The 17,379-nt window shown below is 41.0% G+C and overlaps 1 protein-coding gene across 1 annotated transcript in view; it reads right to left on the bottom strand.

Annotated features, from left to right (window-relative positions):
* Nucleotides 1-17,379, bottom strand: part of LOC104605036 (uncharacterized) — an 83,049-nt gene that overhangs the window by 55,529 nt on the left and 10,141 nt on the right. Inside the window, exons 4-5 of the mRNA XM_010269630.3 lie at nucleotides 17,109-17,276; nucleotides 16,739-16,902 (exon numbers count right to left, since the gene is read on the bottom strand). Coding sequence (XP_010267932.1) covers nucleotides 16,739-16,902; nucleotides 17,109-17,276 — 332 coding nt within the window. The remainder of the gene's footprint in view (nucleotides 1-16,738; nucleotides 16,903-17,108; nucleotides 17,277-17,379) is intronic.

Here is a 17,379-nt window from a genome sequence, read left to right as displayed (position 1 = left end):
TATGGCCAATGGGAGAAGGAGAAAAAATTTTGTGACCAAGATTGAGGTTGAAGGAGTAGAAATTGAGTCACAAGAGGAGATTGCCAATTGCTTTGTAACTCACTTTAAATCCATTTTGAATAGGCCGTTGGAGAGAAGGGTGAGAGTGGAAGATCTAGATTGGCCAGGTTTATCAGTCAGTGAGGCAGCTTGGTTGGAAAAAGACTTTGAAGAGGAAGAGATAAGACAAGTTGTTTTCTCTATGGACAGGTCAAAGGCTCCTGGACCAGATGGTTTTACCATGGCTTTCTATCAAGAGTGTTGGGACATTATTAAAGAAGATTTGTTTGAGGTGTTTAGAGAGTTTGAAAACAACCATGTGATTAGTCACGGAGTTGATGGCACGTTCTTAGCTCTCATCCCAAAGAGATCAGATGCCAAACACCCTAAAGATTTCAGGCCGATTAGTTTGGTGACCAGCATCTATAAGATTGTGGCAAAAGTGCTTTCTTTAAGGATTAAAAAGGTCCTTTCGTCTCTCATTACTCAAACCCAAGGTGCTTTTATCCAAGACAAGCAAATTATAGATCAGATCCTTATAGCAAATGAATGTGTGGAGGAAATGAGGAGATCCGGCAATCAAGGTTTTATTTGTAAGCTAGACATTGAGAAGGCCTATGACTCAGTGGATTGGGATTTTCTATTAGAAGTGCTAAGGAAATGTGGATTTGGGGATAGATGGTGTAGGTGGGTGAGCGGATGCATAACATCTTGCCAATTTTCAGTTCTAGTTAATGGAGGGGTCAAGGACTTCTTCCCAGCACGTAGAGGGCTCAGACAAGGAGATCCTCTTTCCCCCTTTTTGTTCACACTTGTAGCAAATGTGCTCAGTAGAATGATTTCTAAAGCATATAGGGAAGGGCTAATAAGAGGTTGGAGGATAGGCAGGAATAATGTCACAGTGACTCATCTTCAGTTTGTTGATGATATCATCATCTTTTGTGAAGGGGGAGACTTAGGAAGAGTGAGGAACCTAAAAGATCTTATTAAATTCTTTGAGTCTGCTTCAAACCTATCGATTAACTTTGACAAAAGTTGTGTGGTGGGAATCAATTTGGAAGATTGGGAGGTAGAGGCTATAGCAGGTTCTCCAGTGTTCCATATCTGATTGGCCTTTAACCTATTTGGGCCTTCCGTTAGGAGCTAACCCAAAAGAAAGTCGGTTCTGGTATCCAATTGTGGAAAAGTTTGAAAAGAGGCTAGCTGCTTGGAAAAAAAGTTACATTTCGATAGGGGGTAGAGTGACCTTGATTAGGGCGACACTAGTCTTCCAGTTTATTTTCTTTCTGTATTCAAGATACCCTCAATGGAAGCCAAGAAGCTAGAAAAGGTGATGAGGGATTTCTTATGGGAGCCAGGGGAAGAGAAGAAAGATCACTTGATTAGGTGGGAGATGGTCAGTAGGAGCAAGGAAGAAGGGGGATTAGGATTGGGAAATCTAGTTCTTAAGAATGAAGCTTTACTAAGGAAGTGGCTTTGGAGATGGCCGTTAGAGAGAGAGGTTGTGGCACAAGGTGGTGAATAGTATTCATGGTTGTTTGCAGAACGGTTGGGATGCTAGGGTATCTCGACGGGCAACTCTTGCAACACCCTGGAAGGCCATTCAAGGAATTCAATCCCATTTTCTCAATCTGGTCAGGTATGATGTTAAATCTGGACACAATGTTCTTTTTTGGGAAGACATTTGGGTGGACAACCAACCTCTTAAAGACCTTTTTCCCTCTCTTTACTCTCTTTCCCTTTATAAGGAAGAGCCGATTTCCAGTTTTATTTCCTACTCAGACTCTTCTTTGGCCCTAAACTGGGATTTTGGTTTCCGTAGAGGGTTACGTAATGATGAAAGTGCTTGTGTTTCAGATTTATTGTCTTCACTTGAATCTATTTGTTTAGATCCCCTCAAACCTGACACAAGAATTTGGACCCCTAACCCGAATGGTTTGTTCACTTGCTCCTCTTTCTTCAAGTCCCTTTGTTCCACTTCTGCACCTCAGAATTTCCCAGTTAAAGAATTTTGAACTAGGCCCATTCCCCCAAAGATTGTTGTTTTTTTGTTGGGAAGTTTATTATGGAAAGATTAACACCTTTGAAAACCTACAAAAGAGAAGACTAAATCGGTGCTTATCCCCTAATTGGTGTGTTCTTTGTAAATCTCAGAATGAGGACTGTCACCACTTACTGATCTCTTGCTCCTTTGCTACAGCTTTATGGAATTGGACTTTTACGTTGTTTGAGTGTAGGTGGAACCGGCCATCTGATACTAGTTTGTTGTTTAGCCCATCTATTTTTGAATGGCACAAAAGAGAGGGAGAATTCTGTGGAAGTGCATAAGAGCAGCTTTGCTGTGGACAGTTTGGGAAGAAAGGAACACTAGAATTTTTTGTGAAAAAGAAAGGAGCTTCTCAGAAGTTAAAGAATGTATTTTGACAAGGGCAATTCAGTGGCTGAAAACTCTAAAGATCTTTGAAGCATACTCTTTTGATGACCTATGGAGAAGTTGGTTAGCCGTGGCTAATATATCTACCAGGAAGAACAGACATGGGGTTGAATGGATGCCACTAGGGGAGGAGTTTATCAAGCTGAACTTTGATGGAAGTAGCCGAGGAAATCCAGGACCTTCAAGCATAGGAGGAGTGCTGAGAAACAAAGATAGTAACATGATATCTTTGTACTCAGGTCCTGCAGGTGTGGGAGACTCTTTAAGGGCCGAATTACTGGCTGCTGTACAAGGAATCCAGCTTGCAAATCAGCTAGGCATAGAGCATTTGATTATTGAAGGGGATTCCCAGGTGATAGTGGGTTGGCTGAAGGATCCAGACACTGTTATTTGGGGTTTTAGAGATCTTCTCAAAAAGGTTAAATGGTTAACAAGGAATATGACAATCAGAGTTCAGTGGGTAGGCAGATCAGCAAACTCATTGGCTGATTCACTTGCAAAACAAGGGGTTTCCCGAGATACTTTATTTTGAGCTTCAGTGTAATTTATTTTGTACTTATAATTCTGTAATTAGTTTTAAAGGTCGCATCTCGTGCCTTTCCACGGGTTGCACGTAACTCTTATTTGCTGGTTTAATAAAATTTCACTCATTTATCAAAAAAAAAAAAAAACAGATTATCTGAATCTTCAGAAGCTTCCCACACATTACACATGTGCTGGGCTCCACCCTAAGACGTCTCCTTGCCAAAGCTGCAGTCCATAACAGAAAAGCAACCTTTGGAGGAGCTACAATATTCCACACTCTAGCTTCTGGAATACAATCCATCTCCACTTCAATCAGCCTGTTATAGAAGGATCTGACTGTGAAACTTCCTGCTTTGTCCCATTTCCATATTCATTTGTCCCTCCTCAAAACATCAGGTGTAATGGCGCAAATTTGCTGCATCAGCCCTCTTAAATTAAAGTGTTTCTGCAGGAATATTTTAGCCTTTTCCCTTCTCTTATTTATGGTTTTTATTATCTCTGTTTTTAAGTCACATAATCACTAGTCAGGGGCATTTATGTAATTTTACTCTTTTATGAATATAATCTTATATGGGTGCAGTTGGGTCTCTCAATTGAGAGAGGCTGAAGCCCTATTCTCTTCATAATCTTCTTCTCTACACTCTTCTCTACTGTACCTTTGTATCCTGTGATTATACCAGGATTTCTATTTATTTATTTCTCAAAACACAGGTCTGATCACAAGCTCCATCCATACCCTACCTCCCAGTCATTCAGGTTCCTTCTAAAAACAGGACACAACTTGCCTATATTTCCTTCCTGTGAAAAGGACTCGGCAACCACACATTCTTTGTTCTGTGCAATCCCAAACAGAGTGGGGAACTCTCCTTAAGGGGTCGATCTCCACACCAAATATCATGCCATAATTTTATCCTCATACTATCAACCAGCACGAAAGAGAAAAGTAAATCAAGAAGAAATAGGGAAAAAACCACCGGTAGCCTACATCAATGGGAAGAGAGGGGAAAATGTCCATTATGAGAACAAGAGATACATGACTGATCTCTTTATAGACTCATAACAAAATATCTGCTCTCAGTCAACCCCAATCCCACACAATCAATGGCTTAAATAAGCAAAAGATCATATTTTATCAGAATTTCACACAAGCCCCTCTTTTTTATGAATAAAGATAGTTTTATTACTTCAAAAGATAATGGAGATTGTTAACAGCTGTTATTTTTTCCTATGTATAGTACCGCAGGGGTACTATTGTACTTTTACTCCTTTTTATTTTAGTTGTTGTCGCCCTAGTATATATATTAAAAAAGCTGTGCTGCCAGCAGTATCTTTTTGCTCTCAGTTCTCTCTTCTCTCTTCTTCTCTCTCTCTTTTCTCTCTTCTTCCATTCTTCTCTCCTGCATAACATGGTATCAAAGCGGGACTATCAGATCTGAAAGGAGGAGTCGAGTGAACAGTTTTTTTCTTCTTCGCACCAGATTTCCAGATCTGCCGCCCTCATCTGCTGTTCGGCTGATTGAAGATCTCACACACTGAAGTAACTTTTCTCTCTCTCTCTTACCTTTTTTTCTAGTCGTGTGCCAGGGCAGAACCTGTACTAGGTTTGCCGATTGGATGTGAGGTGATCAGCACCTCTTTCTTTCCTTTTTTGTGGGGTCGACTGATCCCTGTGAAACTGTAGGTCGTGAGGACCTTTTTGTGTGCTGCAACAACAGCTTTTATGGTGAACTGTGGGTCAGAAAGTGACCAGTACCTCTTGTGTGCTGCAACAGCAGCTTTTACGGTGAACTGAAGGTCAAAAAGTGACCAGTACTTGCTGTAACAGCAGTCCTGTTGATGCGTAGGTCAAGAGATGACCTATATGCACTGTGGCAATACTTGTGTTGAACTTGTAAGTCAAGGGATGACCTGTTAGTGCTGTAACAGCACCTGTGTTTTTTCAAAAGGAGGTGTGTTTCTGAAGGAAAAAAAAAAAACCGTTCCCCCTCAGTGTTGAATTTCTTTAAGGCTGTGCACCCCATTTAAGAGTTGTTTTTTAATCTGAAATCATGAGTGGTGAAGATTATGCTACATCCGGTGTTTCCTCAATGCTGAATGGAATGAGTGGGGGTGTGGACCTATCCTTTCCCATGGCTGTTATTTCTCTTGATGGTTTAAATTATTTAGAGTGGTCAAGAGGGATCAAGCTGTACATCACTACAAGGAGAAAGATAGGTTATATTAATGGGAGAATCAAAGAACCACATTCTGGGAGTGCTGAATATGACAGATGGAACCAGGAAAACAGCATGGTCATGTCTTGGCTTTTAGTTTCTATGCAACCTCAAATAAAAAGGAATTTCATGTGGGCTGAAACGGTAAATAAGATCTGGGAACAAGCAAAATCAACATATTCGGAACTGCGACACTATGCAAAAATCTACCAGCTACAGGCAGAAACGTCTACTTGTAAACAGGGGGAGAGGTGTCTATCTGTGTACTACTCAGACTTGACCTCTGTCTGGAAGGAGTTAGATCATTATCAGAGTATGGACTGGAAGTGTGATGAAGATGCAAAACTGTACAAAAAACTCGTCTCCCAACAGAGAATGTTTGCTTTCTTACATGGTTTGAACCCTACATATGAATCTATCAGAGTCCAGATCCTAGGTAGCAAGGATCTTCCATCAGTTCAGGAAGTTTATGCTCTTGTACAATCAAAAGAAAGCAGAAGGAATTTGATGAACAGTTCTGGAGGAGATGCAGTTGTGTTGGCAGCGAAAGGGAGTGTTACTACCAGTGGGGGAAATACTTCTAAGAAGGGGGATCTTCAAAAAAAGATGGATGACAAGGACAAATTGTGGTGTACTTGTAAAGAGACTGGGCCGAATGGGCCCTAGTATCTTCTCTTGTAATATCTTTTCTTTTATTGTTGGCTAATGGGCCTCTCTTAATGGGCCTGTTATTTCTTTTTGTTTAATCTCTTTATGTTACTGCCTAGCTGGCCGCCCACTTAAGGGCATACTTGGCATTACTCTAACTTTAATTCTTAATAAAAAAAAGGGTTAGATGAGAAAGGAGAGATGATTCGATTTCTTCTTCTTCTTCCTTCTCTTTTCGCCATCTTCTTCTCTTGTATTGCTGCTCTTACTTCTCTTCTTCCTTTTTCTTTTAACCTTCAAATTTACACCTAATATTTGAGGACTGATTTGCATCTAGGTATCAGAGCAGGTCTATTTCTTTCTTTTTTTTTTTCCTTTCTTCTTTTCCCATACACCCTTAGGTTAAGAGAGTAAGGAGAGATAGGTTCTCTATAGTACAGAGGATCTCTGGCCTAGTTGGTAGAGGGTTTGGAGAGTTTAAATCTGCCTGGATATTGCCAAGAAGCGGTGTTGTTCTGTTGCTGCCCAAAACCCTAGCCGATTAGAGATTTTCGAAGGTACAGGTAAAGGTGAAGCTTGGGTGTGGCGCTCTGTGCTTGGGAGGTGTCTTGTGACTCCTAAAGGAGGGCGGTTCAGGTTTGGAAGAGATTGGGAAGGTCTGGTAGGAGCGGCTACATCTTCTCTCTTTCTCCCCAACAACTGGACGGAGTAAAACCATAGTTTTCAAGCATCTGGGTTCTGGTTTGACTTCAAATAAGTTTATACAGACAAAATTTCTGGTTCTTTGATTTTCGTTTGATTAATGGAGTCATACGGAAGTGAGTTCAAGCAAGTGCCGGTTTCAGGCCTTAGCTCAGTAGATTCCGTTTTGACTGGTGTAACTACAATCAAGCTAGATGGGACAAATTATCTTGCTTGGGCACAATCTATAAGAATTTATGTTTGTAGTAGAGGAAAACTCGGGTATCTCACAGGTAGTAAAGTGAAACCCGAAGAGATAGACCCTGAATTTGAAAAATGGATGCAAGAGAACTATACTGTCATAGGATGGTTGGTCAATTCTATGCAACCTCATATAAGTCAGCACTATCTCTGGATGTCTTCGGCTAAGGAGATATGGGACAATGTTACTGAGACCTATTCATAGAAATTGAATGTAGCCAGAGTATATAAGTTGAAAAGTGATGTGAAGAACCTAAGACAGGGGGAGAAGAGTAGCAATCTACTACTCTATACTGAAATTCCTATGGCAAGAAATTGATGTTATGGAGACAGTTGTATGGGAGAGTAAGAATGATGTTGAAATGTATAGGAAGTTGGTGGAGAGAAATAGGGTGTTTGAATTTCTCACTGGACTCAACCCTGAGTTTGACATCATTAGGCAAAATATCCTGGCCAGAGATGAGGTTACTCTTTCACAGGCATATGCTATGATAAGTAGTGAGGAGAGTAGGCGGCAGGTTCAGTTGCAGGGTCCACCTACAGAACACTTTGCACATGTTGGATAAAGCCAAAGGGTCCTACTGAGAAAAATGAGCAGATATGTGAATATTGCAAGAAACCGAGGCATACAAAGGACACTTGCTGGAAACTTCATCCTGAGCTTCTCCCTGGTAGGTTTAAGAATAACAACAGCTCTAAGAAGGGCAATCAGGTAGGAAAGCCTAAGACAGCTAATGTTGCTACAGTACCTGAAGGAGGAAATAAGGAGAGTGAAGAGAACTCAACCATTGAGCAGTTGGCAGCAATGAAGGCGGATTTTGAAAAGTATGGGAGGCTCCTAAATCACTTGGAAGCTACGGCTTCTTCATCTCACCCTTCCAACAACACATCATCTTCATCAACATTTGCTCACTCAGGTATTTATGCTTCTGCAAATCATGCTTCAGTTTCAGGTAATCATAAAATCCCTTGGATTATTGATTCCAGTGCATCAGACCATATGACCAGCCTGTCTAATCTCTTCTGCTCATACCACCTTCTCTCTGACAAAGAGAAAATATCCCTTGCTGATGGGTCTCTTGCTCCCATCTCTGGTAAAGGAGATATAAAGACCTCTGACACCCTTTATTTATCCTCTGTCCTTCATGTCCCTAAACTTAACACAAACCTTTTATCTGTTAGCAGCTTAACTAAATCCATGAATTGCAGTATAACCTTCTTTCCCACTCATTGTGTTTTTCAGGACCTACAATCTCAGATGATGATTGGGAGTGGCCACGAGGCAAACGGAATATACTTGATGGACACACCGGATCGAGCTTTGGGACCACCTCATGGAGTTGCCTTAGAGTCAGTTTTGTCAAAGTCTGTTAACAAAATTTTGTTATGTCACTTTCGATTTGGTCATTTGTCATTTTCTGCTTTGAGTCATTTGTTTCCAGATATAATTAAGAGAGTGTCTTTATCGAGTCTTCATTGTGAGTCGTGTGAACTGGCAAAGCATTGTAGACATTCCTATTCAGTAAACAATAAAAGATCTATTTCTCCTTTCCACATTGTTCACTCGGACGTGTGGGGGCCATATCATTTGCCAACTATGGGGGATTACAGGTACTTTATCTTTTTATTGATGACTATTCGCATTACACTTGGATTTATTTCATGAAATCCAAGGATGAAGTGCCAGCTATTGTGCAAAATTTTCATGAACTCATCATCACCCAGTTTAACACTCGTATCAAAATATTCCGTTATGATAATGCTAAGGAGTATTTTGAGAGAACCCTCTCCACCTATCTTGAAACTTTGGGGTTGTTCATCAAAGTTCTTGTTCCTACACTCCACAACAAAACGGGGTGGCAGAAAGGAAGAACAGACATGTGGTTGAAGTTGCCAGATCACTCTTGTTTGCATCCCATGTTCCTATAAAATTTTGGGGAGATGTTCTTACTACTACTTTTTTTATCAACCATATGCCCTCCCAGGTCCTTGACGTTAAAACCCCCTTTAGCCTTCTCTTCCCGGATGAGGATATCTTTTCTCTTCCTCTCTGTGTTTTTGGGTGCACTTGCTATGTGCATATTCACTGTCATCAAAGGTACAAGTTTGAACCTAAGGCTCATAAATGTGTTTTTCTGGGATATACTTCCACACAGAAGGGATATTGCTGCTTTGATCCAGTTCGTGGCACCCGTTTTGTATCTCGGGATGTCACCTTTGCTGAGTTGACTCCTTTCTTTAGCATTCCTCCTGAGGGGGAGAAATCTAAAGAGCCATTTGCTATGTCTCCAGTTATTCCTCTTCCCATTCCTCTTGAGTCCTATCATGAGGTGTCCATTTCTACCACTAGACCTACCTCCAATATTCCTATTCCTCCTCCTCCTCCACCTCATTCTCCTATAATTCCTCCTCCTCTTGTTCTCCAAAGGCGGTACCAAAGGTAGAGATTCAGACATGGGCAGGTTGTTTCCACTCCTTCAGAAGAGCCTCTTGCTCCTCCCATCATTCCTACGGTAACGGGTCAGCCTTCTTCTGACCCATCTACAGCTTTCCCAGACCTTGACCTTCCTATTGCTCTCCACAAGGGCAAGCGGAAGTGTACAGCCCATTGTATCTCCAAACACCTGTCCTACAGCTTTTCTTGCATCTGTTTCTTCCCATGTGATACCCAGGTTTGTACCGGAAGCCTTATCTCAAGCTGAATGGAGGGATGCTATGATGGCTGAACTGGATGCTTTGCATAAGAACCATACCTGGGATATTGTTGACTTGCTTGAAGGGAAGGAACCAGTGGGTTGTAAATGGGTGTTTACCATTAAATATCACTCTGATGGCTCTATTGAGAGGTTTAAGGCTAGGTTGGTTGCTAAGGACTACACTCAAATGTATGGTATTGACTATCTTAAAACATTTGCTCCTGTAGCTAAGATGACCTCAGTCAGGGTTTTGTTATTTCTAGCCGCTACTTTTGACTGGCCCCTACACCAGTTTGATGTTAAAAATGCCTTCTTGAATGGAAACCTGCATGACGAGGTCTATATGTCTCTGCCTCCAGGGGTGTATGGGAAGGAAATGCAAGGCAAGGTGTGTAAACTACAGAAATCTATTTATGGTCTCAAACAGTCTCCTCGGGCTTGGTTTGAAAGGTTTAGGGCTGCTCTTGTCTCCTTTGGCTACAACAAACTCAATTTGATCCTCCTCTTCCTGATCTTCCTCCTTTTCGTGTCTTCTTCCATCATCACAAAGGCCAACCAAATTCAAGAGTTGTGGAGAATCCAGAAGTTGTACCTCCAATGCCATTAAACTCTTCGGGGGCAAATCATACTCACTCAGGTATCTTGGTTCCCATTGATGTCCCTGACCCCATTGCAATTGATACCTCTGTTGCTAATGACCTTGACCTTCCTATTACTCACAGGAAAGGTGTTAGATCGTGCACCACTAAACACCCCATTTCCCACTTTGTTTCCTATGAAAACATTTCACCCTCTTTTCGAGCCTTTCTCACATCCATTGATAGTGTCCCTATCCCTAAGAATGTGGCAGAAGCTCTTTCAGTACCTGAATGGACAGATGCTATGAAGGAAGAAATTAATGCCCTTCATAAAAATGGCACATGGGAACTTGTAGATCTTCCTAAGGGAAAGGATCCAGTTGGATGTAAATGGGTGTTCACAGTCAAACATAGGGCTGATGGCACGGTGGAGAGGTATAAAGCTCGTTTAGTGCCAAAGGGGTTTACACAAGTGTACGGAGTTGATTATGCAGAGACTTTTGCACCCGTTGCCAAGATGAACTCCATTAGAGTTCTATTCTCTCTTGCTGCTAATCTTGACTGGGATCTACATCAGCTTGATATCAAGAATGCATTCTTGAATGGTGACCTTGAAGAGGAAGTCTACATGATACAACCCCCTGGTTTTCAGGCTCAAGGCAATGAACAAAAGGTGTGCAGGTTGAAGAAGTCTTTATACGGGCTGAAACAATCATCGAGAGCCTGGTTCAGCAGATTCCATGTTCAGCAGAAAGGATACAAGCAATGTCAATCTGATCACACATTGTTTGTGAAAAGAGGAGAAGGTAAAATTGCTGCTTTGATAGTATATGTTGATGATATAATTATCACTGGCGACTGGAAGGATGAAATCCAAAAGTTGAAGAGTTTTCTTGCCACACAGTTTGAAGTAAAGGATCTAGGTCCTCTAAGATACTTCCTATGAATTGAAGTTGCCCGCTCAAAAAGGGATATCTTCATTTCCCAAATGAAGTATGTCCTAGATTTACTCCAGGATACAGGAAAAATGAGAGTGAAGCCAGTTGATTCCCCTATTGATCCTAACCATAAATTAGGTGATAGTCAGGGTGAACCTATCAAGGATGTGAAACAGTTTCAGAGACTTACAGGGAGATTGTTATATCTTTCTATGACCTGCCGAGACATTGCTTATGCAGTTGGTGTCCTTAGCCAGTTCATGCATGCCCCTATGACCACTCATCTTGAAGCAGCAAAAAGAATCCTCCGATACCTTAAAAGGTTTCCAAGTGCTGGCTTGTTGTTTCAAAGGCACGAACATTTGAAAGTTAAAGTGTATACTGATGCAGATTGGGCAGGATCCCTAAATGACAGAAAGTCAACTAGTGGCTACTGTACCTTCATAGTAGGAAATCTAGTTACCTGGAGAAGCAAAAAGCAAGTGTGGTAGCTAGATCCAGTGCTGAAGCTGAATATTGAGCAATGGCTCATGGAGTGGCTGAAATTATGTGGATAAAGAATCTATTGAGTGAGTTGGGTTTTCCAGTGGACAGACCTATGACCCTATTCTGTGATAACAAAGCAGCCATAAACATTGTTGCCAACCCTGTGCTACATGATAGAACTAAACACATCGAAGTCGACAAGCATTTTATCAGAGAAAAGGTTATCACAGGGGAAGTGTGTACTCGCTATGTCAGCTCTGAGGATCAACTTGCAGACATCTTTACAAAAGGACTACACCACTCACGACATCATGATTTATGTGACAAGTTGGGCATGATTGACATCTATGTCCCAACTTGAGGGGGAGTGTTAACAGCTGTTATTTTTTCCTATGTATAGTACCGCAGGGGTACTATTGTACTTTTACTACTTTTTATTTTAGTTGTTGTCGCCCTAGTATATATATTAAAAAAGCTGCGCCACCAGAAGTTTCTTTTTGCTCTCAGTTCTCTCTTCTCTCTCTCTTTTCTCTCTTCTTCCATTCTTCTCTCCTACACAACAGAGATCTCATACAACAGCCCGTGGAGAGGCGCGAGCTGCAGCCTCTCTCAACTGATTACAAAGAAACTTAAAAGGAAAAGGAAAAGATAAACATTACAGCTGAGCCCAAAACAAAACTTCCCTATTTGTCCCTTGCTTAGCTAAGCCATCAGCCAAAGCATTCACTGATCTCCCCACCCATTGTGTACTAACAGACATATTCCTCATCAACCACTTGAATTTTTTGACTTTCATTTCTGTAGCACCATATGGTTTCCTCAGGATTCTACAACCACTCCAGCACCACCTTGGAGTCCCCTTCTATAACAAGCTGTCCTACTCCTAACTGATTTGCAAGTTGCATTCCTTGAATGGCTGCTAATAGTTTTGCTCTGACTGAATCCCCAAATCCCAAAGGACCTGAATAAAGAAATACAATATCTCCAGCCTCATTTCTCAAGACCCCTCCCATTCCAGAGCGCCCTGGATTGCCCTGACTACTCCCATCAAAATTCAGTTTCATTGAACCTTCAGGCAGTGGAGTCCATCTTGTAGATGCCTTAGTCTTCCTAGAAGAGCACCTTGCTAATACTAGCCAATTTCTCCACAAGTCTGAAAAGGAAAAGTGATGGAAAAGTTCCAAAGTCTTTAGCCAGTGGATTGCCTTATTCATCACACAATCCTTCAAATCTTGGCTGCTCCTCCCCTTGTCTTGAAAGATTCTAGCATTCCTTTCTTCCCAAATTGTCCATAGCAAGGCTGCTCTAGCACATCTCCACATAATTCTCCTTCTTTTTGTGGGCCAGCTGAAGGTAGAAGGGTTACAGATCATGCACACTTCTGTTGGCATGTTCCACCTGCACCCAAACAATGAAAAAAGCCAATCCCACAGTTCTGCAGAAAAAGGATAAGACATTAGTAGGTGATAACAATCCTCCCCGTAAGCTTTACAGAGAGTACACCAGTTGGGTGAAATACAAAGGAAAGGTCTTCTCTTTTGTAGATGATCTTAAGTGTTCACTTTCCCATGGTACACTTCCCAACAAAAAGTCATTATCTTTGGGAGAACCGGCCTACACCAAATTTCCTTTTTAAGGGAAAACCTATTGAGAGGGAAACTGACAAAGGGACTTAAAAAAAGAAGCACAAGAGAAGGTTCCTTTGGTCCGGGGAACCCAAATCCTCTTGTCTGGCTTAGACAGATCCAAACAGACTTGATTCAAGAGACAGATCAGATTAGAGAAGGAATTAATTTCCTCATCCCTTAACCCCCTACGAAAGCCCAAGTCCCAATTTGGAGCCAAAGGGGTTCCCTCAATTGTTTTGGGCTGTATTGTAATCTTCTTTTCTTTTTTCTTTTTCGGGAGAGTTAAACCTCTTTACTTCTTCCCGGGTTGTAGTAATTTTATTGTCCATTAATAAATTGATTTCTGTTATTGATCAAAAAAATAAATAAATAAAGTTTGAAATGACCTCATTTTTATACAGACACAAGCCCATCTTCCTCCCATAAATACATACAAGTCCCAAAAATTTATCAATCATTACAAATATACCCCTGTAACCTCTAACATCCTCCCTGAAAGAAAACCCAAATACAATATATCTCTGTTCACATATCATCTCCCACCACATTGATCCCTTTTCTGAACTCAAATAGTGATCTCCGAATGCTCCTCCAAAGTGCACAAGCGTAGGACATACTCGTATCTGAAGAGCATTTGTCGATATTTGCTTCTGCTTCTTAGTGTCAATAGATTATAGTATTTTTATAAGTTGTCTTAGTATTCTGTTCTGCTTGAACAAGTCAGTGGTTTGGGTGCAAAACTAAAACTGATTCTGGAAGAATGCACCATAACAATTAATTCTAATTTTTTTTAAGAATAAAAGAAAAAAATTATTGAAAAATAAAAGTAGATTACAGCACTACAGGGGTGTTAAGATAACACCCGAACTCTCTACCAACCCCAACAAAGCTTACAAGACAAACCAAAGGAAAACTGAGAACCCCCCCCCCCTCCTTCATACAACAAGGCTTTCAAAGACTCAAAACTGACAAAAAGGAAAGACAAACCACCCTTCAAAGATCAGCTAGTCTTCAAGATCAAACGACTCGTCCAGTCCATCATCTTCCTCATCCAAATTTTTTCTTCTTTCCGTCGCCTCATCTTCTTCAGTTTCTCCTCCCTTTTACTCAATTCAAAATTTTCAAAAGCTTTTCTAGCGAACTCTTCGCCTCCCCAAAAGAACAGCCCTAAACTCTTGCCAATTTCAACCTCCCTGTCCACCAAAGTCTTAATCTCCACCCCCCCTCCTAATCAGTTTGTTGAGACAAAGTAGGGCTACTCGCACCAGTTTGATCTCCCCCTTCATTCTTTTCCCCTGACCCTGGCTTAACCTCCAGCCCTTCTTTTGTCAGGGTCAACTTCACCTCCCCTTCTACAGCTTCAATCTGCTCCCCCCCCCCTTTCATCACCCTTCTTTTTTGGATCTAAACCTCTTAATCTCTTCCTTCTATACACTCTTATATTTGTTAGAAGGACCTGCCCCAATCAAACCATCTTTTAACCTCGAAAAAACCTTAGACACATAATAAGTGACACTTGCTTGACTCTCTGACTTTTTTTCACTCCTATAGGTCCTACGACACCTTCCTTGTTCACAGTTATTCTCCGGCCCTAAATGTACTCTGATCCTACCAACTAAGATTTCAAACTTTTGAAAATCCCTGCAGTCTAGAGAAGAACCAGTTTTTCCATTCTTATCCAAAGCCTCTCTCACAACCTCATCACCAAATTCAGTAGTCGCACTCTTAGCATCATCCCCTCCACAGCCAGCCCTTCCAAACAATCCTTCCTTGTCCTCCCCTTCCCACCTCACTAATTCCTTCGCTTCTTCCCCAAAAACCACTTCCCTTCATTCCTTGTGATCTTCTGATCCTTCTGAACAAACAACCACTTGAGTCCCCTCCTTCAGAGTCCATGACTGTGTTGAAAATGAAGAGATCTCGACATCAAAGTCACCAAAAGAGATAAACGTACTTGCTTGCTGAATCAAAGTTGTCTTCCCCCTCTTCCTTTCATCGTTAAGATGGGGGACAATAGAGCTTCCGCATTGAGCACTCTTTAGAAACACTTCACGAGCAATCACAGGACACAGACTCCAAAGCCTCTTCCCAGAAAATTTAAACTGAAATGAGTGCCTAACTCTTCGAAGTCACTTGAACTTTCTCTTGTTCGGAACTCTTAAATTGAAACGGTGCTTCAAAGAGCACTCTCCATCATTATTAATGATCTTTGTCTTCAAAGTTTGGACCACAGTCGAGCCTTCTCCAACTTTTCCTGCTTGAGCCATCTCTTCATCTTCTGATAAACCAACTTTTTTCCTTTTCTTTTGTCTCCCCAAAACTATCCTTTCTTCCTACTTCCATATGTCCCAGCCCTTCGCCCCACCACTTAAGTTTGCATGGGCCTCACCACTTTTAATTCTCTTTGGAACTTTACTTGTACTGTCCGTTGTGCGATCCAAGGTAAAAATCCCAACCGAATCATAAAAATTTTTGCTTCCTAAAATACCCCCATCTTCAACCTTGTGCCCAAACTTTTTGGCTTGACTATTCGTCTTCCCTCCAACATCACCATATCTTCTGGGTCTCTCCTCTCCACAATTCCATGTTTTCAATCCACCTCGTTGGGTAAGATCCTTCAACGACCAGTCTCAAGTCAAAGGATTCACCAGAAAAACGAAGAGAAAGGGAAGTAGGAACAAGGTGGATCTCATCAACTTCAATTAAAATACAAGCAGCAGCAAGGCTTCTCCACGAAATTGTTCTAGGATCAACGAATCTGAATCTTCCACAAGCATCTCCCATTGTCTTAAAAGTTTGAAAGCTCCACGCATGCAGGGGTATCCTGAAAACAGTAATCCACACCATATTCAGAGGACCCATATCCCTGATTGCTCCAACTAGAGGATTCCATCTGACCATCTCCCAATTCTGAGATCAGGTTCTCGATACTTTTTCTGTTGACTCAACAGGATATTACTTGCCTCCTTGCTTTTGAAAATGAACCAGAAAAAATCAGCGTTTAGCTTCCTAACGTGAAAAAGTTTCTCAGGTCACCATCAGAAACGGCCCACTCTTCGATCTTCTCCACATCTGGGTCAGAGTTAATGAAACGACCAACTAAACTACGATTCAGCAGCCTGAGACGATCTCTAACTTCTTCATCCAGGTTCACTGTCACTTCCTTCCACATCTCTAACTTCTCCAAAGCTATCACATCATTTGCTAATGTGATAGCTCATTAGCAAAAAGTCCATTTGCTATGACAGTAATCTACTGACAATACTGGGCAGAAATTGATCTAAATAGATGTTCTCTTAATAATATAGAATATTTTCAAACTACTAGTAATTTCCTTCCTAGATCCTCTAGAAAATGGGAAGGAAAAGATAGAGAAATCAACATTGTAATCCTTGTATGTGTGTCTCTCTTCCCCCTTTGAGTGCAGTTATAAATGAAAAAGCAAAGAAAAAATCATTCATAAACACCAGACAATAGGATTTTGGTAGCATAACTTTTTGCTCCTTTAGTTTTTAAATTATACTATGCTTAAACTGGAAAACAAACAAAACTCACTAGTAATCAACTTCTATTTGGAAATTCTTCAACAAAATGGTATAGATTAACTATACCTGCCAGACCCCAACCAAACTTGAGATGCCCCTCCTCCATTGTAGCGATAACGATAGATGTAGCCCCCCTCTTGTTTTCTCATTTCTTCCTCTGAAAGCTCAGGAATTTTACCATACATCAGACTATCAAGATTAATTTCCTTGTTCCTAGGATCCATCCTGACCTGCAAAGTAGCAAGCATAAAGCAATCATGAGATTACAACAACATAAAATCTAACGAAGGTAGTGAATTTAAGTTAATATGTTTTCAGAAAACCAATATCTACATTTGATGAGAGACAAATTGATCCCATTACCATTTGAAATTGGCATACATAAAAGCAAAGATGGCCAATGCAAAGTAATAAATTTGAAGATAGTAAGTTATACCTTATCAAAATTGACAACAAAAATTGCACTAGGTACAGGTCTGTCCATCTCTGTTTCTGAATATCCACTCTGATCTATGTCAAATATGTAGGAGTACAACCTATGAAATACTGGCTCAACAGCAGAAGCATTCACCTCAAAGAGAGGGACCTCCCTTCCATATTCAGTCTAAAGGTTACAATAAAATTATTAGATTCCACTCAAAGACAAACCAAAGGTGTAATTATCAAAAAGAAAAGGAGAAAAGAAATGTAGAGGCACAGACAACAAA

The sequence above is a fragment of the Nelumbo nucifera genome, chromosome 4, assembly GCF_055504915.1.
Source record: "Nelumbo nucifera cultivar China Antique chromosome 4, China Antique-T2T, whole genome shotgun sequence".
NCBI classification, from domain to species: Eukaryota; Viridiplantae; Streptophyta; class Magnoliopsida; order Proteales; family Nelumbonaceae; genus Nelumbo; species Nelumbo nucifera.
This window is presented reverse-complemented; position numbering and strand designations above follow the sequence as displayed.